Raw genomic sequence first — 27,824 nt, forward strand, 5'->3', positions numbered from 1 at the left:
GAAGAAGAGGAGATTGGATTTATACCCCGCCCTTCACGCGGAGTCTCAGAGTGGCTCACAAACTCCTTTCCCCTTCCCCTCCTCACAACAGACACCCTGGGAGGTAGGTGCGGCTGAGAGACCTTTTTAGAGAACTGCTCTTTCAAGGACAGCTCCGACAGAACGATGGCTTGCCCAAGGTCATCCAGCAGCTGCAAGTGGAGGAGTGGAGAATCAAACCCAGTTCTCCCAGATTAGAGTCCGCACACTTAGCCACTACACTAAACTGGAAATAACAGAATGGCGGTCCTGCATGGCCACATGCGTGTGTATCTGTGTGCGGATATGACACTCACCTGATGTTCCTTCTGTTTGGCGGCCTCGAGCTCCGAGAGAGAGTGCGTGAGCTTTTCTTGCTGCTCGGAGAGATACTTCTGATAGAGGCTCAACAGCTCCTGGCATTCTCTGTATTGCTGCTGCAGGGGTGAGACAGCGAGTTAAGGATAAAAACGTTTCTCGAGGAAGAGTGGGGGGGGGACAGAACCAAACTCAAAGCAATTTAGTCTGCAAAAATCCTGTTTGGCTGCCTGGGTGAGGGAGAAAGACGACACTTAAACACTTTCAAAATCTCTAGAAACAAAAGGTGATGGCTGCGGTGGGCAAAAGATGTGTCACTCCTTAGCTATTCCAAATTCAATGCAAGAATGTGTGTCAAGCATTACTCAGTTTTGCTTCGTAATTTTGGCCATGTAGAGCGGGGGTCCCCAACCCCTTTGAGCCTGTGGGCACGTCTGGGATTCTGACACAGGATGGTGGGCGCAGCCACAAAATGGCTGCTGCAGGAGGCGGAGTCAGGTAGCCAGTGGCGGCTGCAGCTTATCTTCACTCACACAGTGAAGATCCTTGCGCTGTGGTGGCAGCAGCTGCTGAACCAACACTTTGAAGAAATCCACACAGCCAATTAAATGTCCAATGGCCCATTAGAAACCATGCTGCGCAAAAGCCCCACCTGGCTCCATCCGCTTTCTATAAACAGTTGGCAGGTGCCAGGAGAGGTGCCCACGGGCACCACGTTGGGGACTCCTGATGTTCAGACTTCCCAATTTATAAGTCCCCCCTTTTCAGGGCAAAATGATGTCAAGCATCCTTCCCCCCCCCCCCCCCCCCCCCACCACACAGAGTGGGTGACTCCAACCTTCTTGAGCCTGTGGGGGCACCTTTGACATAACATGGTGGATGCAGCCACAAAACGGCTGTCATGAAATGGCTGCCGCAGGTTACCTTCAGTCACAACAGTGAAGATCTTTCTACAGTGGTGGCAGTTGCTGCCGTTGCAATTTTTTTAAAAGTCTGCTCAGACAAACAAATCTTTAATGGCCACTCATAAAGCCCTGCTGGGCAAAAGCCCCACCTAGCTAGACCCACGTTCTAAAAATGCTTGGTGGGCGGCAGGTGTTAGTGGGCACCATGGGGCACACTGGGACCATGCTGAGAACCCCAACATACAGCACTGTGCCTCTCAACTTTGGCTAACACTACCCATGATAATGGAGGAGGAGGAAGAGGAAGAAGAAGAAGAGGAGGAGGAGGAGCAAGAGCAGGAGGAAGAGAAGAAGAAGAGTTTGGATTTATACCCTCCCCTTCACTACCCAAAGGTGTCTCAGAGCGGCTTACAAACTCCTTTCCCTTCCCCTCCCCACAACAGACACCCTGTGAGGTGGGTGGGGCTGAGAGTGCTCTGACAGAAACTGCTCTTTTTCAAGGACAGCTCTTATGAGAGCTACGGCTTGTCCAAGGTCACACCAACCAGGTGCAAGTGGAGGAGTGGGGAATCAAACCTGTTTCTGCCAGATTAGAGTCCGCACACTTAACCACTAAGTGGTTAAGAGGAGGAGCAGGAGACTCCGCCCTTCACTCGGAGTCTCAGAGTGGCTTACAATCACCTTCCCTTCCTCTCCCCACAACAGACACCATGTGAGGTAGGTGGGGCTGAAAGAGTTATGAGAGAACAGTTCTTGAGAGAACAGCTCTGACCCACTGGCTGCACGTGGAGGAGGAGTGGGGAACCAAACCCGGTGCTCCAGATTAGAGTCCAGCACTCTTAGCCACTACAGCAAACTGGCTCTCAAAGTATGCCTCTTGTGCATGCCAACATATAACTGTTTAATCAGTGCCGGAATCTCCACCACTGGTAGGGCTGCCAAGTCCCCCCGGGGGGCGGGGAAACCCCTGCCCGGGAGGTCCGTTCCTCGGCACCACCAGATTGGGCCCCGGGGGGAACCCCACCCCCAAAGCACGTCACACGGAAGTGACGTAAGCACGTCCGGGATGTTGGGGGCGGGGCCACAATCATCCGAGGGAAAGCAAGCCGGGACTCCCCCGCTCCAGGAGAGGTGAGTACTTGGCAACCCTAACCACTAGTCATGTTCCTCACCCACATGGCTCATTCCCCCAGGCCTCAAGAGCTGAATGTCCCACCACCCCTTCCGAAGCAATGTGCGGGAGAAGCAGTGGAACTCAACGGGCGAGCACTAGAGGGGAGGCAAAGCAAAAAGCATTGCTAAAAACCGGGCGGACCGAACGCAGAGATGCAACTGCCGTAAGTGCGGATGATTTATTCATTAGCGGTCCGCATGGTCATCAATTTGCCTGCCTTACATTCCCACATGCAAAGGCTTCCACAAGCTCCCAGTGGCTCAAAAGCAGGCGCAGCTTGGCAGGCCTTTCAGAGACCAACGACAAATTTTGGACAGTGATCTAGAGGCGCAGCTAACTGTGGCATTTGCAAGGATATTAGCAAAAGCGCCCTGCTTTCGCTCGCAGCGTTGAAATTCCGGGAGGAGATAAATTGGCTCTTCACCTGTCACTGTGTAATTCCCTCCCCTGCTCATTTAACATGGCGAACCATTTCCTCATCACCCCCCCAGCCCACGTCTGTTCCTCTCCCCCTTCCCGAGCTTTTAATTATACATGCAGACAAGACGAGGGCTCGCTGTCCAAAGAGATTCCTCCCAAGGAAAGCTTTAAACAAGAAGTTGTCACAATTAAAGAAGGGAAGCAAGCGCACCCCTTCTTCCGACTTGCAAGACAGCGGAGATGGGCTGTGAGCTAATCACTAAGTCTGGGCAAACTCGTGTTGAAGGGGTTTTTTTGGCCAATCACATTCCTAGAAAGTAAGGCCGCTGCTTTACAGTTCCCCATTATCAATCCTGCTTCTCACGATGGGCTCACCAAGATTTGAAAGATACACTTCAGCATTCCTGTAAAAACCCAGCACCCCACCGTTCCTGAAACGAATTCACAAATGATTTTCGGGGTGTAAATTTCGAGAGTCAAAGCTCCAATACGTTGTCGAAAGCTTTCATGGCCAGAGTTCATTAGCCGTTGTAGATTTTCTGGGTTGTGTGGCCATGGTCTTGGCATTGTAGGACCTTACTTTTCACCAGTAGCTGTGACTGGCATCCTCAGAGGTATAACACCTTGTGTCAAGGTGAGGTTAAAATGGTAGGCAGGTAATTTATATCTACTCAGGAATGTGGGGTAGGCCGAGTCATTATCTTGTAGGATTTCCCCAGGCTGTGACCATGCTAATGGAGGAGCTTTCCTGAGGAGGCTCTTTTGTATATAGATTGTTTCCTGAGGAGGTTTCCTGTTTCCTGAAGAGGTTCTTTTGCATGTGGATTGGCTGTTGAAATTCTAATCTTATCTGTAGCTCCCTTCGTCAGACTGGACTCGAATCAAGCTGTTCTACAGACCAACAAGGATACAACAAGAACTAATTCACACATGCTCCACAGAAGGAATGGGGCATGGCCAGCCTGGAAAAGATGGCTGCCAGGGGAGACATGAGAGTACTCCACAAATATCTGAAGGGCAGGTACACGGAAGGGAGTGAAGTCTTGTTCTCTGCTGTCCCAATTTCAGTTGACAATTAGGAGAAACTTCCTATCAGGGGCCACAGTGGTCCAGCGACAGAACCAATTACCATCGAGGGCAAGGGGGACATGGGCTCTTCCTCACTGGAGAATTACAGAGACTGAAAAACCATCTGTTTTATTACAAAGGAACTTCAGGAACAGAATTGAAAGGGAAACTGCTGAATTACAAGTCATTACAACATCTGGAACAAAGACCTCCCCAGGACTCAACAGGGATATTGGTTTTTTTAAATCTCATTACATATACGAACTCGTTCAGTCCTCACATATGTATTCTCAACAAGAAGGACTATAAATCCTCTGTATTTTAGTGTTTTTCTTTTTCAGAACAGTATAGTGGAATACTGAATGGGATGTTTTGCTGACATGACCCTGCATCCACCTCAAAAAGTGCTGTTAAGTCATCTTCACGCCTGGGAGGACAGAATGGAGACTCTTGGTTTGCTTCCCACCGTTAGAAAAGACACCTTTGGACATATATCTGCTATTTTGACACATTTATGGCTTTATAACTGTTGACATTATAACCTTAGCTTGTTATTTTGGACTTGGCACATCTTAAACATCATCATGTTACATGTGAATTTCCCTGTCTATAAGTCTGAACCTGACACACCATTTCAATACCCTGAATAAGGTGCCGCTGGACTCTAAATTTGTAACAACCATCAGTCATGGATGCTCTTGCTTTGGACTTCCTGCATTTAGCAAGGGGCCAACTAGATAGGCCTTGGCCCAGCCAGATCTCAGAAGCTAACCAGGGATAGCTCTGGAATCACAGAATCGTAGAGTTGGAAGGGATTTCCAGAGCCATCTAGTTGAACTCCCTGCACAATGCAGGACATTCAAAACTACCTCCCCTCATACCCCCAGTGACCCCTGCTCCATACCCAGAAGAGGGCAAAAAACCTCCAGGATCACTGGCCTGGAGAAAATTGCTTCCTGAGCCCAAAGTGGCGATTGGCATTTCCCTGAGTGTGTAAGAAAGGGCCCTGATTGATACTTGGATGGGAGACCACCACGGAGGTCCAGGGTCAATACGCAGAGGTGGGCAATGGCAAACCATCTCTGAACATCTCTTGCCTTGAAAATCCTACAGGATTGCAATAATTCGGCTGTGACTTGATGGCAAAAAATAACACTGAATAAAAGAGAGGAGCTGCAGTGGCTCAAGTGGTTAAGATGCTGAACTGCTGGCTGTGGAAGGTCAGTGGTTCAGCAGTGCGAGACCCAGGTGCTGCATGACGGAGTGAGCTCCCGTCTCTAGTTCCAGCTCCTGCCAACCTAGCAGTTCGAAAGCAAGAAATTGCAAGTAGATAAATAGGTACCACTTCAGTGGGAAGGTAATAGCGTTCCGTGCGCCTTGGTGTTTAGTCATGCCGGCCACATGACCACGGAAACATCTTCAGACAGCGCTGGCTCTTCGGCTTGGAAACGGAGATGAGCACCGCAACCCTAGAGTCGGACTCGACTGGCTTTCGAGCAAGGGAACCTTTACCTTTACTTTAGCCTAAAAGAACACTTCAAGCTCAAGGACTATCGCACACACACACACACACACAAAGGCCCCATGCACTGATACCTCTTCTGTAAGCTCTGTCCCGTTTGGAAGGGGCTGTGGCTCACTTAGGTAGAGCCTCTGCTTGGCATGCAGAAGGCACCAGGTTCAATCCTCAGCAGATGAGGCAGGAGGTGATGTGAAAGACCTCCGCCTGGGACCCTGGAGAGCCAGCCCGAGTAGACAGTACTGACCATAACGGACCAGTAGTCTGATTCAGTAGAAGGCAGCTTCATGTGTCGGTTGGGGAAGGACCATGGCTTGGGGTGGGAAATTTGCTTGGCACGCAGAAGGTCACAGGATCAGTCCCCAGCATCTTCAGTTAAAAGAATGAGACAGGAGGTGACGTGAAAGATCTCTCCGAGATCCCGGAGAGCCACTGCTGCACTGAGTAGACCAGGGGTGCCAAACATGCGGCCCAGGGGCCGGATCAGGTCCCCGAACGGCTTCTATTGGGCCCGCTGTCTTCTGTTTCTGCTTCTAGTTCTGCTGCTGCTGCGTCATTGTAGGTTTGCAGCTTACAGATACACACCTGAACAGCATACTCAAGATTGCAACGGCACAGATATTTTGATGCCATAATTCAGAGCAAGAGGTGTCAGTTCTCAGACACTGTTAAATAAACAAATTATTGCAGAGAGCGCTAATGTTTTAAGCATGTTTTTTAATTTTAAGTAAAAAAACCATCTTTGTGTTTGTGTCCTTTATAAAGTTTATATCTCTGCTACCTGGCATTACATTTTATGGCACACATGGCCCGGCCCAACAAGGTCTCATTTATGTCAGATCCGGCCCTCATAACAAATGAGTTCAACACCCCTGGAGTAGACAATATTGCCCTTGATGGATTGATATTCTGATTCAGTATAAGGCAGCTTTGTGTGTTCACGTGTCCTACCCTAACACCAAATCACCTGTGCTGGACACATGGTCATGTAGACCACATGCTACCACACACACACACACCCCCACATACATGGCTGCCTCACTCCAATAGTTCCCAACATTGCCGATCTCCAATTTGTGCACAAGCACTCTGCTTTCTGCAGATGCTATCTCAATAGCCCCAGAGCAGCAGATCTCACTATTGGACGCGACAGCTTGATTCCTCCCACCCTTGAGTAGGGAGAAGGTCCCCCCAAGGGGTTTTCTCATTGATCCAGGAATGTTCAAACAGACAGCAAACATAAGAACACAAGAGAAGGAATGTTGGATCAAACCAATGACCCATCTACTCCAACACTTTGTCACAAAGTGGCCAAAAATACCAGGTGCCCTCAGGAGGTCCACCAGTGGGGCCAGGACACTAGAACCCCTCCCACTGTTGCCCCCACCCTCCAAGCATCAAGAATACAGAGCATCCCTTGCCCAAGACCGAGAGTTCCTATCTATACCATGTGGCAAGAAGAAGAAGAAGAAGAAGAAGAAGAAGAAGAAGAAGAAGAAGAAGAAGAAGAAGAAGAAGAAGAAGAAGAAGAAGAAGAAGAAGAAGAAGACGACGACGACGACGACGACGACGACATTGGATTTATACCCCGCCCTTCACTACCCAAAGGTGTCTCAGAGCGGCTTACAAACTCCTTTCCCTTCCCCTCCCCACAATAGACACCCTGTGAGGTAGGTGGGGCTGAGAGAGCTCTTGACAGAAACTGCTCTTTTTCAAGAACAGCTCTGCCAGAGTTATGGCTTGCCCAAAGTCATCCAGCCAGGTGCAAGTGGAGGAGTGGGGGAATCAAACCCGGTTCTCCCAGATTAGAGTCCGCGCACTTAACCACTACACCAAACTGGCTCTGATGGACTTCTGCTCCATATGTTTATCCAATTCCCTCTTGAAGCTGTCCAGGCTTGTAGCCGCCACCAAAACTGGGCACCTCCTGGCACCACAGCCAAGAACATGACTCGTTTGCAATGCATTCACTTGGTGCCTTGAAACAAGGCAGAAAGCCTAAGCAGTGGTTTAAATAAGCTAATTGTGTTTCCCAAGCCAAGAGACGCGGGGGGCTCCGGCTGTTTTACAGCCAGGCGTGTTTTGTCAGTGCACAAACCAAAGGTTGTGTTTTTTTAAAAAAAGAGAGGCTGAAATGATTTGTGGTGGTCTCCGGAGTCTTTGCCAGTGATGATGTATATAAAAGGAATTTTTTATGCCTGCTGTAACCGCCGGCAGTAATGTTTATAGTAGGTGAACATATTAGCCTGGACGCAGGGCATGAATTTTACTCTTGAAAAAGCCCATTCGTTTATACAGCCCGAGAGTTAAATGTCGGCATTTGAAGACAAATTATGGGAAAATTCATTTAAATCCCTGTTATGTGGCAGGATATGAATGATGGCCAGTCCCATTGTTACCGGACTTTGAGGCTCCTGTGCTCTTCTCCCACATCAGCATCCCAGAACGAAACACATCCGGTTTATGTAGCTAAGGGATTCTTTCTCAATGAAGCCAGGGCAGCTGAGGGGACCAAAATCCATGGTTTCAGGAGACACACACAGTAACAGAGGCAAAATTGCATTGACCTCCTACATAAAAGAACATAAGAGAAGCCAATGTTGGATCAGGCCAATGGCCCATCCAGTCCAACACTCTGTCACACAGTGGTCAAAAATGCCAGGTGCCCTCAGGAGGTCCACCAGTGGGGGCAGGACACTAGAAGCCCTCCCACTGTTGCCCCCCCCCCAAGCACCACGAATGCAGAGCGTCCCTTGCCCCAGACCGAGAGTTCCTATCTATACCTTGTGGCTAAGAGCCACTGATGGATCTCTGCTCCATATGTTTATCTAATCCCCTCTTGAAGCCGTCCATGCTCGTAGCTGCCACCACCTCCTGTGGCAGAGAAATCCACGTGTTAATCACTCTTTGGGTGAAGAAGGACTTCCTTTTATCCATTCTAACCCGACTGCTCAGCAATTTCATGGGGTGCCCAGGAGTTCTTGTACTGTGAGAAAGGGAGAAAAGTCCTTCTTTCTCTAACTGCTCTATCCCATTATCAAAATGATTAGAATGAGGTAGGGACATTTGTCCTGACCTGGATAGCCCGGATCTCGGAAGCTAAGCAGGGTCAGCCCTGGTTAGTATTCGGATGGGAGACTACCAAGGTAGACGGGGTACAGGGGTGCTATGCAGAGACCGGCAATATCAAACCACCTCTGAATGTCTCCTGCCTTGAAAACCCTACAGAGCCTCCTTAAATCAGTTGCAACTTGACAGCACTTTCCCAACCTGTCTGCACTTTCCACCACCACAGATATTTGGCCTGTTAAACTTTGTACATCTCTTCCGTTGCTCTTTAATAGTGATGTATTATGAATGAGGCGTTTTTGGTAAGCAGAAATAGAACAATCTATATACATTCCAACTGTCATAAAACATGCAGTAGGCCGTTTTGGATACAAGAACCCCCCTAGTTCAGAGCTATCTATTAACATATGTGGCTTTTTAGGGTCACGTAAAAGCATGGGGAGCTGCCTTATGTGGAATCGGGCTATTGGCCCATCTGACCCAGTACCGTCTACTCTGATTGGTGGTAGCAAGCTAAGGATGCATAGTGGTTATAGTGTCCAACTTAGAGACGTGTAGGCCTGCACCAAATGGATACATTCAGAAATTATGTTCTTTCCCAGGGATGAAAAGACACTATTTAAGTTAATTGTTTTCTGTGTTCAGCTTGATATTCAAATATATGAGTGTATGATCCTGTTTCTGTCCAAGCAATGCTTTCCTTTGTTCATTACAAAATTTGTGTTTTCTACTTCCAGCCTCTCAGACAGAAAAAAACCCCAAGAAGTGTGTGTCGAGGCAGAGTGACATTCTCTCTCTAATATGGGGTGGACTTGTAAGTTTGATTGCAGAACCCACCTTTCTATTTTTAAATTCCATAAATATTCCAAGTGCAATTTTATACGCTGAGTTATAAATTATGTCTCTCATAGTGTTACAAGAAGAAAATTCGGTACTAATTTGAATTTCCAATTTTTTCCCCTATAAAACCATCTTTTTTTTTTCATGGCTCCAAAATGCCCAGAAATTTTTTTACTCTATTCAGACTAGGAATGAGGAAGACCATGTTCAAATCCTCACCCTATCATAAAACTCGGTGGGGCACTCTCGCAGACTGACCTACCCCACTGGGCTGTTGTGAGGCTAAAATTGAGAGAGGAAGAACCTTGTACACCAGTGATGTTTATCCCATAGACCGGGACCTCCAGGTGGCTTGTGGGCAACTAGAGAGTCTCTTTTCCCCCTGGCTTTCTGAAGAACTCTGCTGGCCACATGGAGAGACCATGAGTGAAGTTCCTCCTGCCTCTCTCTGCAAGAAGAACAATAGGGTGGCAAGGGAAGGTCATTCAGCAGTGGAAAAGACTCTTCCATAGTACAGGCTCTCCCTTGACTCCACCCCACCCCCAGCCAGGCCACCGTACCCACTCTGCCAGCCAGTTCCCCAATGCTCTTTGCATGCTTGTAGCGTGGAGCACCCCACCCACTGACATCATAACTCTGGCTTCTCTTCTTCCTGTCATGTGACTCCTATACTGCATGACTTCCTGCGATGCAGTATCATCTCTGTGGGTCCAGTGCTGCCACATGGGCATTCAAGATGGAATCCGGGGCCTGAAAGATGATGTAGCACAACTCTGAGCTCCTTTGAAGAGATGAAAATCTAGCGATTGCCTCTGCACAGTCTTTTTTCTACACGGCCTAGCTCCCCGAGACCCTTCTAACTGACATGCCAAAGACTGAACCCAGGACCTTCTGAATGTGGAGCAGGTGCTCTACTGACAAGTGGGCTACTTCACCGCTTAGAGTGGCTCGTCTGGCATCGACCCAGAGCCCAGGCCTTTTCCATCATGGCTCCAGCTCTGGGGGAAGACTTGGGTCCCCTCTTTGGAGATCTTCAGGAGGCGCTGCAAGGGGCTTCCTTGGGGGTTTAAATGGCAGGCATCTTTTTTGGGGGTGGGGGATTTGGGGTCTGTTATTTTATTTTGGGTTTTAGCGATGGATGTAAGCTGCCTTGAACCACAAGGAAAGGCAGGATTGTAATATTTTAATAAATAAACAGACGAGTTAGAGCCCCCCAATTAATTCTCAAAAGGGATCGTCCTTTTGTCCCCAAGGTGGTTTTTCTGACATTTCAACCGGGAAGCTCAGCAACTAAACCAGAAATCACACCCCAGGCCTCTTGTCCTGTTCTTCACGGATACTCTTCAAATTTCTTCCAGGTAGAAAGATATGTCTGCTTTACTGGACAATATTGCTTTTCTTGATTTCACACAGAGTGCATCCATTTGCTGTATATAAAAAAATCCTACTGGTACAGGAAAGAAGTAACAAATTCAAAAATATGCCTACGAAACCAGAGGTGAAATAGAGACAGCCAGAGCCTTTGAAACTTCCCTAGCCATTGTCTGGGCTGCTGTGATGTCACAGAAGGTTTGCAAACATTCTAACTGCAATCAATAGCCAACAGAAGGGCAGAGAGAGAGAGAGAGAGAGAGAGAGAGAGAGAGAGAGAGAGAGAGAGAGAGAGAGAGAGAGAAACAGCACCATGACTTTGAGTGGAGAGGTGCCAACACTGACAACTGTGCACAGCCTCCTCAGCACTGGGCTATATACAGGCTGAGGGGGGTACCGGATGTGGGAATAACGGTATGTAAATAAAAGATACTAAGGCTGCGGTCACACGGAGCATTAGCCACGCTACAGAGACGGAAGATAGGCAGATTTTCCGGGCGCGATCAAACCGCAACATCTGGGAAGAGTAGAGCTCCCATGACAAACCCGAGGCTTCCCTCCGAGGTACTAGTTTCCGGAAACCGCGGGGCAAGGGCGGGCGTCTGATCACGTTTCTGGTGGTAGCTCGTGGCATCCGGCGCCCGGCCATGTCCCATCACGAAAAGGTGTTTTTTCCCCCAAGTCTCCACGGGATGCGCACAAGCACCCAACGGCGCATGCACACAGTTCGGTTAAAAAAAATACAACCCCCGCCGCGCCGCTTTTTTGTTGCGCTGCAGGATTGACGTATGATCGGCACCTCCCCCCGAACCACGAGACGTCGGCGGGATGTTTGATCCGGCGGTCACGCGGTAGTTCGCTCCAGGGCAAACAGCCATGCCCCCCCCCCCGCGATATCCAGCCCGTTTGACCGGGGCCATAGAGGGAAGATAGTTTGAGGTCTGCACTGTGTTGGTCTGCACTGGAACAGCTCGATCTGAGTCCAGGAGCACCTTAGAGACCAATGAGATTTTCGGGTATGAGTTTTCCAGAGTCAAATCTCACTTTGTCGGATACATTCAGGTGGGGGTCGCCGTGTTGGTCTGAAGCAACAGAACAAAGTTTGAGTCCAGCGGCACCTTTAAGGTCAACAACGTTTAATCCTGGGTAGAAGCTTTTGCGTGCATGCACACTTCTTCAGATAGCTAAAGAAGTGTGCATGCACACATTCTGGGCATAAGAACATAAGAACATAAGAGACGCCAATGTTGGATCAGGCCAAATGACCATCCAGTCCAACACTCTGTCACACAGTGGCCAAAAATACCAGGTGCCATCAGGAGGTCCACCAGTGGGGCCTTTCGTGTGCATGCACACTTCTTCCGATATCTTAAGAAGTGTGCGTGCACACGGAAGCTTGTACGCAGAATTAAACTTTGCTGGTCTTAAAGGTGCCACTGGACTCAAACTGTGTCAGATACGAGTAGGAATGGAGATGTCAGAATCTGTATATTCCAGTCAGAAGATGGGAGGGGTGTCACAAAAAAGAAGGAATTCGGGATGTAGAGGCACAGTGCACATTGTAATCAACTAGATTAAAGCAGGGGAGAAATGCTTAGGGGCAGAAAATTAGCATCTGTAGTGAGAAAAGAATCCTGTCTCCCTCTTCAGCCCTCGGGCTGCAGACACCATTAAAAATACACCTGAAAAATCTCATCTGCTGTTCTCTTTTGTTCGCACAGCAATGTCATATGCTCACCGGCGTAAAAACCATGATAGTTTTCCTAATTCCAACTAAACTCAGAAAGTACACTCCACACTGTGAAACTTCTGGGAGGGCTCAAGTCATTAAAAAAAACACACACATGCCGATGCGTCAAGCCAAGCGCAAGAACCAATATCATCTGGTGTGGAACATCCTGTGACGCACGAACGGCACATGCTGACGGAGCTCGCCGAATCTAACGGAGAGACACGTTTGCCTGTCCGTATTATTGCCCTGGGAAAGCAGAAAGCCTACCTGCTTCCCAGCAGGTTTATTACCTAAAATCTGAAGGTGCGGCAAAAAGACAGAAGGTAATAAAATGTTTTATGAACAACTTTACTTCTCCGGTTCCAATATAAGTGAGCTTATGTGGACTATTCAAGCTCAAGTGAGCTCAGAACCTGCTGGGGAACTTCTCGCATGGCCCTCCTTTAATGAAAGAGCAGATTCTGCTGAAGCTGTGAACACGAGGAAAGGCAACGTCCTCCAGAGTCTCACAAAGTTCGGGAGATCAGCATGGGCAGACACACAAAAACCAGAGGGGAGGGGAAGATGAAGAAACATATAGCGAAATTTCGGCGCAACAGAAGTGAGGCTGTTTGGGGTATTTTACTGATAGCGGACCACCAGTAACGCAAACTCAGGGAAGAAGAAGAAGAGAAGAGGAGATTGGATTTATACCCCGCCTTTCACTGGGAGTCTCAGAGCGGCTTACAAACTCCTTTCCCTTCCCCTCCCCACAACAGACACCCTGCGAGGTAGGTGGGGCTGAGAGAACTCTGACACAAACTGCTCTTTCAGGAACAGCTGTGCCAGAGCTTGTGACTGACCCAAGGTCACATCAGCAGTTGCAAGTGGAGGAGTGGGGAATCAAACCTGGTTCTCCCAGATTAGAGTCCGCACACTTAACCACTACACCAAACTGGCTCTAAAGAAAGGACACCACGCCTCTAAAAGTTAAGCTGCTCATTTCTATTCCAAAAGTTGTTGTTCCATTCTTGAACGGTATAGCTTCGCCATCAAGGAATGGCTAATATGGTTCCCATTGTGTGTGAAAGGAAATTAAATTTACATTCTTTGGGAATATGGTATCATAATTAGTTCACGACTTGATTACACTTTGAAGTGAGCTGAGACAGCGCATCATGCATACAAATGAGGGAAGTAGAGGTTACCTGCCTTAAAGTGTAAAAAAAGAAAAAAAGCACCCGCACACCAAAACAAGGGGGGAAAAGATTCCCCCGTCTCAGCTGGCAGAGCCCGGAGGAGATCCAATTCAAACCTTCTTCAGTTTGCATCTGGCACCAATAAGGCCAGAGTAACTTAAAAGATGCCGCTTCCTAATCAGCTGAATGAGTTGTTTGGGAAAATAATCCTTCCACCTCCACCCATGCCACCTGCACAGCAGCTACTAACCTTGATTTTTTAAATCAGCGAAAAAGCACTAAGCTCCTCACGCCGGTCAAAATTGCCGAGATGATTTATTCCGGCAAAGACGGAAATTCCAGAAGCGACTGAAGGAAGGTTTATGTGCCCTTGTTCCTTCAAGTACTTGAATGCTTTCTGAGAAGAACAGACCTGAAGTTCTTCTGACGGCGCACGGGACAGCGGAGAACCACAAAACAGCTGAGGATGTTGCCAAAGCCGCTAATCGAAGGAAATTTCACAGCGGTCCCCGGATCGTATTCAGTTTCAGATCCAACTGGATTCGTTTTTTTCAGAATTATTACTTTTTAAATGTGGTCGGAGTGCCCAGAGGTGCTCATAGGTAACCACGAATGACAGTGACAAAGAAACGCCTCCCATTTTGGGCCCCCTTTTGCCACTCTTGCTTAGCTCCCTTGAGAACATAAGAACATAAGAGACGCCAATGTTGGATCAGGCCAGTGGCCCATCTAGTCCAACACTCTGTGTCACACAGTGGCCAAAAATACCAGGTGCCATCAGGAGGTCCAGCAGTGGGGCCAGGACATTAGAAGCCCTCCCACTGTTGGCCCCCCAAGCGCCAAGAAGACAGCAACAAACCCTTACTTTGTTCACTGGCAAAACCACAATTCCCCTCAACGGCATGACCCAAATCTGATTGGCTGCAGCAAGCCATAAAGCGAGGGTTACTGACGTTGCAGCAGACAGTACTGCGAGACCCAATGACTACGTGGTGCCCCATTCTGTGGGGGTCACCTGGAGAAAAGATTCACATTCACATTTCTATTTAGGAAAGTTTCCAATCTGCTGTAATCACTAGCTTTGGACACATGAAGCTGCCTTATACTGAATCGGTCCCTTGGTCCGTTAAGGTCAGTACTGTCTACACAGACTAGCAGTGGCTCTCCAGGGTCTCAGGTAGAGGTCTTTCGTGTCACCTGCTGCCTGGTCCTTTTTACTTGGAGATGCTGGGGATTGAGCCTGGGACCTTCTGCATGCCAAACAGATGCTATCGGTGTAGTGGTTAAGTGCGCGGACTCTAATCTGGGAGAACCAGGTTTGATTCCCCACTCCTCCACTTGCACCTGCTGGATGAACTTGGGCAAGCCGTAGTTCTGATAAGAGCTGTTCTTGAAAAAGAGCAGTTTCTATCAGAGCTCTCTCAGCCCCGCCTACCTCACAAGGTTTGTGTTGAGGGGAGGGGAAGGGAAGGGAAGGGAAAGGAGTTTGTAAGCCGCTCTGAGGCACCTTTGGGTAGTGAAGGGCAGGGTATAAATCCAATCTCTTCTTCTTCTTCTTCTTCTGAGCCACGGCCAGCGTTCCCTCTAAGCTGAGTTAGTGTGAGTGAGCTGACAGTTTTTTAGCCTCCGGCTCACAGTTTTTTGTCTTCACTCAGGAAGGAGGGCTCCAGAGCAAACTGATTTATGCAGTAGCCAAATCGCTCGCTCACAACTTTCATGCCAGGAGCTCACAAAGGAGAATTTTTGCTCGCAAAGCTCCACAAGCTTAGAGGGAGCATTGGCCACGGCCCTCCCCACAGAGTTTTGCCTCAGCGTTTTGCCTCAGAGGTGGTGGTGGAAAGTATTTGGTCCGCCCCAGTTTCACATCACCTATAACCTGGCCCTTAGTGGAGATGCCGGGTATCGAACCTGGAACCTTCTGCATGCTAAGTTGGTGATCTACCACTAAGCCATAGCCCCTTCCCACAGAGTGTCAACCTTGGAGCTGGAGGTGGGGAAATCTGGCACAGCCCCGTTTCTGATCACTTTGGAATGTAGCTTCTTGAACACTGCTTGCTTAATCAACCTCACCTAGCAAAGTACGGAATACAAAGTAGCCTCAACTAATACAACTCGGTACAGTGACTGCCAAGATTATGGGGGGAAATCTTTTTTTTTAATTTTTAGCTCACCTGGCACCAGTGGCAAGATATCCATTCTACATGCTAATGCACTGAGAAATTGTCTTTTCTCTCTGGGGAAGGAAGGTGGAGCGCACACAATGAAAGGGTTCATACAGTCATGTGACACTGGCAACCTGTACCTGAGCATCATTCACCCAGAAAAAAACCTCACTGACACGCAAAATGCCCAGTTCCCCTCGATAAGCAGAAACTATGAGAAATCTAATGTTTAAAAAGTTGTTCTTAGGTATGCATTAGCTCTTTCAGAGTTTCTAGCTACAATCACTCCATTTCATTCCAAAACCTCATCCACTATACTTCGAAGGGAAGCGTACTCATAAATATGGTGGTGGGGAAAACTTCTGACTATAGACATTCACTTAAGAATAAAAGAGAAACCATGTTCAATCAGGCCAATGACCAATCCAGTTCAATGCACTCTGTCACAAAGCCCAGGTGCCATCAGGAGGTCCACCAGTGGGGCCAGAACTCCGAAAGCCCTCCCACTGAGGCCCCCCAAGCACCAAGAATACATAGCATCACTTGCCCCAGACAGAGTGTTCCATCTATACCTCGTGGCTAATAGCCAGTGATGGACCTCTGCTCCATATGTGGATCCAATCCCCTCTTGAAGCTGTAGCTGTCACCACTTCCTGCGGCTGTGAATTCCACATGTTAAGGCACAGATACAGAATGGGAGGGACTTGGCTTGACAGCAGCACATGTGAAAGGGATCTAGGTGTTCTGGCTGATCACAAGCTAAACATGAGCCTGCAGTGCAATGTGACTGCAAAGAAAGCTAATGCAATCTTAGGATGCATTCACAGAAGCATTGTGTCCAGATCACGGGAGGTGGTAGTACCACTCTATTCCGCTATGGTCAGGCCTCACCTGGAGTCCTGTGTCCAGTTTTGGGCACCACATTTTAAGAAGGATGTTGACAAGCTCAAGCGTGTCCAGAAGAGGGCAACCAGGATGGTGAGAGGGTTGTAATCCAAGTCTTACGAGGAGAGGCTGAAAGAGCTGGGTATGTTTAGCCTGGGAAAGAGAAGGCTTAGAGGGGACATGATTGCAGTCTTCAAGTATTTGAAGGGCTGTCATGTAGGAGACGGAGCGGATCTATTCCCTCTTGCTCCGGATTGCAAGACTAGATCTAATGGGTGGAAATTACAAGGGAGTCGATACCGGCGAAATATCAGGAGAAACTTCCTACCTGTAAGAGTGGTTGAGCAGTGGAACAGTCTGCCTTGGGAGGTGATGGATGCTCCTTTGCTGGACATTTTTAAGTGGAGGCTGGATGACCATCTTTCGGGTATGTTGTAGGGCTCTCTTTCGGCTCTGCTTCTGCAGAGTGCAGGGGGTTGGACTCGATGACCTGAAAGGTCCCTTCCAACTCTAACATTCTATGATTCTATGATTCTAATTACTCTTCAGGTAAAGAAGGACTTCCTTTGATCTGTTCTAACCCGACTGTTCATCAATTTCATTGACTGCCTACGAGTTTTGTATTGTGAGAAATGGAGAAAAGTACTTCTTCCTCTACACTTTCAGGGCGGGCAATTAAATACTGCATTCAAAAGTTCTGTGACCCAAAATTGCAGTTATCTTATGGCAATCCTTTATCATTTCCAATTCCAATCAAGTGTCAGTTTTCCATTATTTTAGCTTAACCTCCTCCCAGAGGTTAATGAATCTTCCAGAAATGAAGATGAAGACCCCTCCCCTCAAATGCCAAGTTCGTTTATTAGAAAAGCATATAGCCAATCAGGGCAAAAACCAAATCCAACATGGCAACGCCTTGTGCTCCACATTTAAAAAGAACACTTTCAGTACAGCGTTAAAGAGGCAGATGGTCAGCAAGCGAGGCCTGGATGCACAAAAAAGGAAGTAATGCAGATGGCTGCGTTAAAAAAAAAGTCCCCACTCTCAAAGCTACAAGCCACTTTCTTCTTTCCCATATGCATGTATCCCTCTTGATCTCTGGGAAAGACAAGTACCCCTTAGGTTCAAACTCTACCTCGATCACGGGCAAAAATGGCCCAGTCTAACCACTACCCACAAACTGGGACTACAATAAAGCATGCAGATGGAGGTCACAGAATCATGGAATGTTAGAGTTGGAAGGGACCTTACAGGTCACCTAGTCCAATCCCCTGCAATCTGCAGGACCACAGCCGAAAGACAGCCCTACAACATACCCGAAAGATGGTTTGTTGAACATACCCGTTCAACACCATCCAAGACACTGTGAGCATGAACGGCACCTGGGCCCGCTGAGGATGCTTTAGCCAAAATCCATATCCAAACATACACATTTCCCTTGGCGGGCCCTCAGGTGATCTAAGTTCCTGCAATGGGAAGCGGCCAAGAAGGACGATCACCGATGCGTGTGTCCATCACTAAGCCACGGCGCAAAGAGCGAGAAGGCAGCGCCAAGGCAACTGAACAAGGCACAATTTCCCCTAAAAATTTCCCCTAAAAATATGTTCCGCTTGCAATGGGAAGTAAACCCAGCTTAAGCTACAAACTAAAGTGGGGAGTGGGGGAACGAAAGAAGGAGGGACTAACTCTCTGGAACAAAGAAAACGGGTGAGTCGCCTTCTCCTTTTCACATATTTAAAGAGCAAGATAGAAACAAATAGAGAACACGGCTTAATTTAGCTGCCATTTTCTATCAAATTGCTCATAATTGTAACCATAAAACAATAATATTCCACCATATGTGCATCCCCAGAGCTGACAAAGGCAGTGGTCAGTGCCATGGAAATGAAAAATGGACCAAAGGCTCCCCTTAGTGGCCACGACTCGAGATCTCACGACAGCCCGACAGTTCCAAAGACCCTCTGCGGCATTCTCTGGAGAAAATATGCAGGGAGAGGTCCTGAAGACTTGCTTCGGGTGGGTGAGCAAGCACAAGCCGCCACTGACAGAGTTTATGGCCACACATGACATCTGCACTTCACATCTGCACCGCGAGCACAATGAATCTCTTGGCGGGCTGAGCTTTCGTGCCCTCCCTTGACACGCCTAACTACGATGATTCGAGACGGCACCCCAACTCCTCACCGCTTTTGCCAGGCACACGTAACAACAAAGAAAGCACTTGTTATGGATTTCTTCCCAGAGGGGAAGAACTAGCCACCCTGTACTGACCTTCTCAGTACATATGAAGCTGCCTTCTACTGAATCAGTCCCTTTATCCATCAAGGTCAGTATTGTCTACTCAGAATGGCAGCGGCTCTCCAGGGTCTCAGGGTGAGGTCTTCCACATTACCTACTCCCTGATTAGAACATAAGAACATAAGAGAAGCCAATGTTGGATCAGGCCAAAGGCCCATCCAGTCCAACACTCTGTGTCACACAGTGGCCAAAAATACCAGGTGCCATCAGGAGGTCCAGCAGTGGGGCCAGGACACTAGAAGCCCTCCCAAAGTTGCCCCCCCCAAGCACCAAGAATACAGAGCATCCCTTGCCCCAGACTGAGAGTTCCTATCTATACCTTGTGGCTAATAGCCACTGATGGGCCTCTGCTCCATATGCTTATCTGATTCCCTCTTGAAGACATCCATGCTTGTAGCCGCCACCACCTCCCGTGGCAGTGATTCCCATGTGTTAATCACTTTTTCAGTGAAGAAGAAGAAGAAGAGATTGGATTTATACCCCGCCCTTCACTTGGAGTCTCAGAGCGGCTTACAAACCCCTTTCCCTTCCCCTGCCCACAACAGACACCCTGTGAAGTGGGTGGGGCTGAGAGAACTCTGACACAAACTGCTCTTTTTCAAGGACAGCTGTGCCAGAGCTTGTGACTGACCCAAGGTCACATCAGCAGGTGCAAGTGGAGGAGTGGGGAATCAAACCCGGTTCTCCCAGATTAGAGTCCATACACTTAACCACTACACCAGAAGGACTACCTTTTATCTGTTCTGACCCGACTGCTCAGCAATTTCATGGAGTGCTCACGAGTTCTTGTATTGTGAGAAAGGGAGAAAAGCACTTCTTTCTCGACCTGCTCTATCTCAGGCATAAACTTATAAAACTCGATCATGTCACCCCTCAGCCGTCGTTTCTCCAAGCTAAAGAGCCCCAAGCATTTTAAGCTTTCTTCATAGGGAAAGTGTTCCAACCCTTCTATCATTCTAGTTGCCTTTTTCTGCACTTTTTGTAATATCCTTTTTGTGGTGTGGTGAGCAGAACTGTACACAATACTCCAAATGATGTCGCACCATTGATTTATACAGGGGCATTATGATGCTGGCTGATTTGTTTTCAGTTCCGTTCCTAATAATCCCCAGCATAGCGTTGGCCTTTTTTATTGCAGTTGCACACTGTCTCGACATTTTCAGTGAGTTATCTACTACGACTCCAAGATCTCTCTCTTGGTCAGACGCTGCCAGTTCGGACCCCATCAATGTGTGTTTATATTTAGGATTTTTGGTTCCAATGTGCATCACTTTGCACTTGGCCACACTGAACCCCGGTTCTTTCAACTGGAGATGCTGGGGATTGAACCTGGGACCTTCAGTATGCCAAGCAGATGCTCTACCACCGAGCTACAGCCCCTCTAAAGAGTCACCCACCCTCCACCTCTGGGCCTTCTCCACCTTATCTCAGGATGATTTCAGTCAGCATCTGATGAATGGGCTACAGGTGGACTCTCCTGCACCGGCCAAACTGAGAGCAGTCCTCCCTGTGAATGCGTTCGGAACAGGGAGTAAGCATTTCAAACATGGCAAGCCACGGAGGCCAACGATGGAGAAGGCATTTGAGCACAAGTTATTTGAGAAGAGCTGTCAAGACAGTGGCCAATAGGCCAGGCAGGAGGTTCCGCAGATCGGGAAACCTAAAGCACTAGCGAAGCTCTGGATGGCAAAGCAATGGTATTCCCAGTAGTCATGTATGGCTGCGAGAGTTGGACTATAAGGAAGGCCGAGCGCTGAAGAATAGATTCTTTTGAACTATGGTGCTGGAGAAGACTCTTGAGAGTCCCTTGGACTGCAAGAAGATCCAATCAGTCAATCCTAAAAGGAACCAACCCTGACTGTTCCTTGGAAGGCCAGATAATGAAACTGAAGCTCAAATACTTTGGCCACCCAATGAGAAGGGAGCACTCACTGGAGAAGACCCTGATGCTGGGAAAGACTGAAGGTCAAAGAAGACGGGGACGGCAAAGGATGAGATGGTTAGACAGTGTCATAGATGCAACGAACATGAAGTTGAACAAACTTCAGTGGACGGCGGAAGACTGGAAGGCCTGGCGTGATCTGGTCCATGGGGTCGCAAAGAGTCGGACTCAACTGTGCGACTGAACAACAACAATGCCAAGCCCTGCCTCAATTCATTCCTCTACTGGGGATTCTACCAGACTGCCTATGACACTCGGAAGCCGATTTCCGCAGCCCTAAAATCAAGGTGCCATTTTGTTTCTTGTTGTTGTTGCTTCTTAATCCAAGAGAAAGCCAAGATGAAGATCCGTGTTCACTGGTAGCTCAATTGCAGCTGGTAGAACACAGGCTGGAATCGATGCTCCCTCTAAGCTGTGGAGTCGCATGAGGAAAAAAATCCTTCTTTGTGAGCTACTGGCATTAAAGTGGCGAGCGAGCCATTTGGCTACTGCATAAGTTAGTTTGCTCTGGAGCCACCCTTCCTCAGCTAAGACAAAAATGCGTGAGCCGGAGGCTAAAAAACTGTGAGCTGGCTCACACTACCTCATCTCAGAGGGAACAGTGGATGGAATATGTCTGAATTCATATATTTATCGCCAGACATGCTCAGCAGATTATCACTCCTCCTACTTACATTAAAGGTATTCAACCACAAAGATGGGCAACCAACGACGTGGGATCTGTTCTCATTTAAGGAACAGGGATATGCCATAAGAATATAAGAACATAAGAGAAGGAAATGTTGGATCAGGCCAGTGGCCCATCCAGTCCAACACTCTGTATCACACAGTGGCCAGAAATACCAGGTGCCATCAGGAGGTCCACCAGTGGGAATGGTCCTCTAGGAAGGACAGCAAGGGACGAGAGCTATTCACATCTTCCCAGCCCGCAAAGCCACGGCCATCCCCTTCCTAAGTCACATGATCCTAGGAAAAGTCCCTTCCATGGAGATGCTTGGTCTAGCCCAGAGCCCTTTACTTAGACTGGCAGCTGCTTCCCAAGCCACCAAAGCGTCTTTCACAACTCTGCCACGAGAGATCCATTTAACGGGAGGTGCTGGGACTGAACCTTCACTGTGCATAGCAGGTTCTCGGCCTCCAAGGTATGGCTCCCTCTGGCTAATAGCCAAGTTGGAGATTTGTGCTCATAAACATACGAAGCTGCATTCAGCAGAGCACTGTCTGCTCTGGCAGATGGTGGCTCTCCAGAGCGGAAGGCAGAGGAGGTCTTCTCCTTTAATCAGAGTCACCAGGGGCTGGAGCAGGCACCTTCTGCACGAAGAGCAGGTGCTCTGGCATAGGGCTGTGGGGCAGTGTGGATGGTGGGGTCACGGGCTCTCGGTTTAATCAGTGTATAAGTAGCACAATGGGGAGATGGTGTAAGAGGACTGGGCTCCTCCTCGAGTCCTCAGTCGAAAAGGCAACATCTATTAAGAACATCAGAAGACCTGCTGGATCAGGTCAGTGGTCCATCGAGTCCAGCATCCTGTCTCACACAGTGGCCAAACACTCTGGAGGGCCAACAAATAGGGCAGAGAGGCTGAAGCCTTCCCCTGATAAGAACATCAGAAGAGCCCTGCTGGGTCAGACCAGTGGTCCATCTAGTCCAGCATCCTGTCTTACACAGTGGCCAAACAGTTCCTCTAGAAGACCAACAACAGAGCAGAGAGACCAATGCCTTCATAAGAACATCAGAACAGCCCTGCTGGATCACACCACTGGTCCATCTAGTCCAGCATCCCATCTCAGCCAGTGGCCAACCAGTTCCTCTGGACAGCCAACAAAAGGGCACAGAGGCCAAGGCCTTGATAAGAACATCAGAATAGCTCTGCTGGTAACAATACCTTTTAAGCCAGAGATATTTCTGTTTACCAGATGACTTAGACAAGAACCATAGATACATGATATAACAGCAGCCAGAATTTCATATGCAATGACATGGAGGACATTGAAGATCCCAATGCTGTATGAGTTAATATTGAAGATTATGGAATGTGCTGAAATGGACAGATTGACAAATATATTAAAAGGAAACATGGAACAAGAAGTTATGGGATCGTGGAGGGCATTTTATGACTGGCTAAAACTTAAGTGCTGAGAAAATAAGATTAAATGAAGAATAATAAGAATGTCAGATGTAGTAGTTGGGAAGTTCTAAGGAGAAGATTTGCATGCAGAATGTTAGATTGGATTTTTTAAATATATATTTCTGTATCTTTCCTTTTCCCCTTCTTTCCCCTTCCCCTTTCTCTGTGCTTAAACTTATAAAATTCTAGAAAGAAAGAAAGAAAGAAAGAAAGAAAGAAAGAAAGAAAGAAAGAAAGAAAGAAAGAAAGAAAGAAAGAATAGCCCTGCTGGATCAAACCAGTGAGGGTCCATCTAGTCCAGCATCCTGTCTCACACAGCAGACAACCAGTTCCTCTGGAGGGCCAACAACAGGGCAGAGAGGCCGAGGCCTTCGCAAGGACGTCAGAACAGCCCTGCTGGATCAGACCAGTGAGGGTCCATCTAGTCCAGCATCCTGTTTCACACAGCAGCTAACCAGTTCCTCTGGAGGGCCAACAACAGGGTAGAGAGGCTGAGGTCTTCAGAAGAACATCACAGAAACCATGCTGAATCGGACCAGTGGTCCATCTAGTCCAGCATCCTGTCTCACACAGCAGCCAACCAGTTCCTCTGAAGGGCCAACAACAGGGCACAGAGGCCAATGCCTTCATAAGAACATCAGAAGAGCCCTGCTGGATCAGACCAGTGGCCCATCTAGTCCAGCATCCTGCCTCACACAATGGCCAGCCAGTTCCTCTGGAGGGCCAACTACAGGGCACAGAGGTCGAGGCCCTTGATGTTGCCTGTTCACAATGGTGTTCGGAGCCTGGGGGGGTCAACAGTGGGAGGGCTCCTAGCATCCTGGTCCCACTGGTGGACCTCCTGATGGCACTGGTATTTCTGGCCACTGTGTGACACAGTGGGCCTTTGGCCTGATCCAACATTGGCATCTCTTATGTTCTTATGGAGGCTGACTTCCTCTAACAGAGGAGATGCCTTTTAGCCACAATGCCTAATCCCCTTTTAAAGCCGTCCATGTCTCTGGCCATCACGGTGTCCTACGCTCGCTCCCTCAAGAAAACAGCCCGCTCACCTAGAGTGTGGGGCACAGATGCATCCGGTACTCCTTCGCCCCTATTAGATTTCTGCCCAGTTAAGTAGGAAACACAGCTCCGGTCCTTGTGACTTCCGAGTTAAAAGCAGCCATGAATTTATGTACATAAATCTTCCCATGTGGGCCACAGAGAGAAATAAGACTGAAAGAAAAGCAGATTCCCTTTCACTTCAGTGGGCAGCTGCTTTTATTCCCTAACACAGAATCAATTTCTTTGCGGGGACTTTTAAGGAGAGCCTTGATAGACGTTTGGCAAAGGATGAGTTAGATGCAATTTATGACCACGGAGGCCTCTCCTAAGCTATGATAATCAGGCGCTACTCCTGAGAAATAGGGAAGAAATCCTTTCTCCCGAGCTGTGTTTGCCCACTACCTCGCTCTCGGTGGGGTCCATCTTCAGGGATGGCCTGCCTTCAAGCCACGGCGACTGACACAATTCAATAAATAAACTAGAACTAGAAAAGGGGGGAAGAGCCCAGTAATAAATCAGAGCCACCTGAGACGTTCAGGCAGAAGACTGGCTGGCTCGTTCCGATTAACATGAAATTATTTGATTTATTTCATTTGCATCCATAGAGCTTCTAGACAGCATAATAAAGAGTACGGATATCACCCTGCCAACAAAAGTCCGTATGGTCAAAGAAATGGTAGTAATCCCAGTAGTCATGTATGGCTGCGAGAGTTGGACCATAAGGAAGGCCGAGCGCCGAAGAAAAGATGCTTCCAAATTGTGGTGCTGGAGGAGACTATTGAGAGTCCCTTGGACTGCAAGGAGATCGAATCAGTCAATCCTAAAAGAAATCAACCCTAACTGTTCCCTGGAAGGCCAGATACTGAAGCTGAAGCTCAAAAACTTTGGCCACCCAATGAGAAGGGAGCCCTCACTGGAGAAGAAAACACTACGGGGCCTCGAAAACACTACGGGGCCTCGAAAACACTACGGGGCCGCCCTAAGCTGGCTGCAACTCGGAAGCAAAACCCCCCCACAACCCTAAATATATCGAGTCAGATGGTCGGTCCTCCTAGCTCAGAATTCAGCTCTGACCAGCAACATTTTCGGAGCCAGTTTGGTGTAGTGGAGAGCCAGTTTGGTGTAGTGGTTCAGTGTGCGGACTCTAATCTGGGAGAACCGGGTTTGATTCCCGACTCCTCCACTTGCACCTGCTGATGTGACCTTGGGACAGTCACAAGCTTTGGCACAGCTGTTCCTGAAAGAGCAGTTTGTGTCAGAGCTCTCTCAGCCCCACCCACCTCACAGGGTGTCTGTTGTGGGGAGGGGAAGGGAGAGGAGTTTGTAAGCCGCTCTGAGACTCCAAGTGAAGGGCGGGGTATAAATCCAATCTCTTCTTCTTCTTCGGGAGCCTGCACAAGTGCGAAAAGAACGCAGCCAGGCAATTCTCGTGCTGCGGGACTCCGCTGCGGGAAACAATGCAACCAGGCGTGGAGTCCACGCACACCGCCACCGTGACTTGTTCAGTCTAGTCCACCACAGACACCCCCCACTGACAGCTCGTTCGTGGCTGTCAGGGCAAGTGGTCCTCCATCACTCACGACCAGCATATGACAATCCACCGTTTTGTAAATGACTAATTCCCGCTCCGTTAGGCAGAGTCTTGCAAGCTGAGGCCTTTTTTAAAACCACGCTTTACAACGCTTTCGTTTCTCCAACCGTACATCCCGGGAATCTTCCAGACAGAAGCAACCAATATCATTACTGTGGGACGGTCAGTGCCCATTGCCAGGCAAGGCTGCCCAACAGCCAAGAAGTCCTGACCTTTCAGAGGTGCCGGAAAGCCAGCTGTCCCTGGACTGCTCTCGTTATAGCCTCCCAGCGTGGGATCTGCCTGAATGTGCTGTGGTTCGCCCTTCCAAAATAGCGGCAATAAGGCTCTTCTATCTGGAAACCAATATGAACCCTTCTGTGGATATTCTGGCCTTATTGGAACAGATCAGGTCTGTTAACGCTTGCGAAGGGGTGTGGGAATGGAATGGGAAACAGAGCACATGAACACACTCTAAGCTGCCTTCTACTTCTCTCTTCTACTTCTCTCTTGCTCTTGCTCCGGATTGCAAGAGTAGATCTAATGGGTGGAGATTACAAGGGGGTCGTTACCAACTAAATATCAGGAGAAACTTCCTAACGGTAAGAGTGGTTGAGCAGTGGAACAGACTGCCTCAGGAGGTGGTGGATTCTCCTTCGCTGGACATTTTCAAGCGGAGGCTGGACGACCATCTTTCAGGTATGTTGTAGGTATGTAGGGCTATCTTTCAGCTATGCTCCTGCAGAGTGCAGGGGGTTGGACTAGATGACCTGCAAGGTCCCTTCCAACTCTAACATTCTATGATTCTATACCGAATCAGACCATTGACCATTGGCCCATCAAGTGTCTGCTTCTGGGGTAGAAGAAGAAGAGATTGGATTTATACCCCACCCTTCTCTCGGAGTCTCAGAGCAGCTTAGAGTCTCCTTCCCTTCCCCTCCCCACAACAGACACCCTGTGAGGTAGGTGGGGCTGAGAGAGGTCTTCACAGAGACTGCTCTTTTTCAAGAACAGCTCTGACAGAACAATGGTTTGCCCAAGGTCATCCAGCAGCTGCAAGTGGAGGCGTTGGGAATCAAACCCAGTTCTCCCAGATTAGAGTCCGCACACTTAACCACTACACCAAACTGGTAGGGCAGGCTAGGAGCTTAATGAAATAATAAATAAATAAATCAGATCAGTATTGTCTACTCAGATTGGCAGCAGCTCTCCAGGGTCTCAGATCAAGGTCTTTCCCATCACTTATTGTCTGGTCCTTTTTAAGTGGAGATGCTGGGGATTGAACCTGGCGGCACCAACGCTGTGGAACGAGCTCCCTCATGAGGTTAGAGCTCTACGGAACCTCCAGCAGTTCCGGAGAGCCGTTAAAACAGAACTGTTTCACCAGGCGTTCCAATAAGAACCGATTACGCCGGTGGTGTCGCACTAGCACTTTATCATAGGACAAGCAGTAAAGCCCGTTGTGAAAGCAATACAACGGGATCTAGAAAGAGACTCTGGGGGAGTGCTCTGGCTTTGGGCAAACAGTGTCAATTTGCTGTGGTGACCTCAGCAGGGTATAATGACAGAGTCCATTGTTTTCTCCAGAGGAACTGATCTCTGCTACCTGAAGAGCAGTTGTAATTGTGAGTGATTTGTAGCCCTCACCTGGAGATTGGCAGCAATTGTTCCCTATGTGGGACTGACTGGTTTGGAGGGTGGAGTCTATGGCAGTGTACCTGTCTGAGGTCCCACCCCTCCTCAAACCTCACCCTCTTCAGGCTCCATCCCTCAAGTCTCCAGAAATTTCCCATCTGGAGTTGGCAACCCTATCAGGACTGGCCCCATTCTGAGTGCTCTCCAGCCCTCACCTGGAGATTGGCAACAATGGTTCCCTATGTGGGACTGATTGGTTTGGTGGCTGGAGTCTATGGCATTGTATCTGCCTGAGGTCCCACCCCTCCTCAAACCTCACCCTCTTCAGGCTCCATCCCTCAAATCTCCAGGAATTGCCCATCTGGAGTTGGCAACCCTATCAGGACTGGCCCCAATGTGTTTTCTCCCAAAGGCCAAAGTAGGTGACAGGACCAAGCTTAGTTGCCTACCAACAGGCATTGAGGGGAATGTAGGGTTGCCAGCTCTAAGGAGGGAAATACCTGGAGGTTTGGGGGGTGGATTCTGTAGAGGGCAGCATTGGGCGGGGGGGGGG

At 48.6% G+C, this 27,824-nt stretch overlaps 1 protein-coding gene across 1 annotated transcript in view; it reads right to left on the bottom strand.

Moving 5' to 3' along the window:
- LOC107120053 (protein hinderin-like) overlaps window positions 1-27,824 on the bottom strand; it is a gene marked incomplete at its 3' end in the record, with an annotated part of 111,715 nt that overhangs the window by 75,191 nt on the left and 8,700 nt on the right. The window contains exon 2 of the mRNA XM_015422693.1: window positions 336-455. Coding sequence (XP_015278179.1) covers window positions 336-455 — 120 coding nt within the window. The remainder of the gene's footprint in view (window positions 1-335; window positions 456-27,824) is intronic.

Source organism: Gekko japonicus, unplaced genomic scaffold (genome assembly GCF_001447785.1).
Source record: "Gekko japonicus isolate JY-2015 unplaced genomic scaffold, Gekko_japonicus_V1.1 scaffold2406, whole genome shotgun sequence".
In the NCBI taxonomy this organism is placed as follows: domain Eukaryota; kingdom Metazoa; phylum Chordata; class Lepidosauria; order Squamata; family Gekkonidae; genus Gekko; species Gekko japonicus.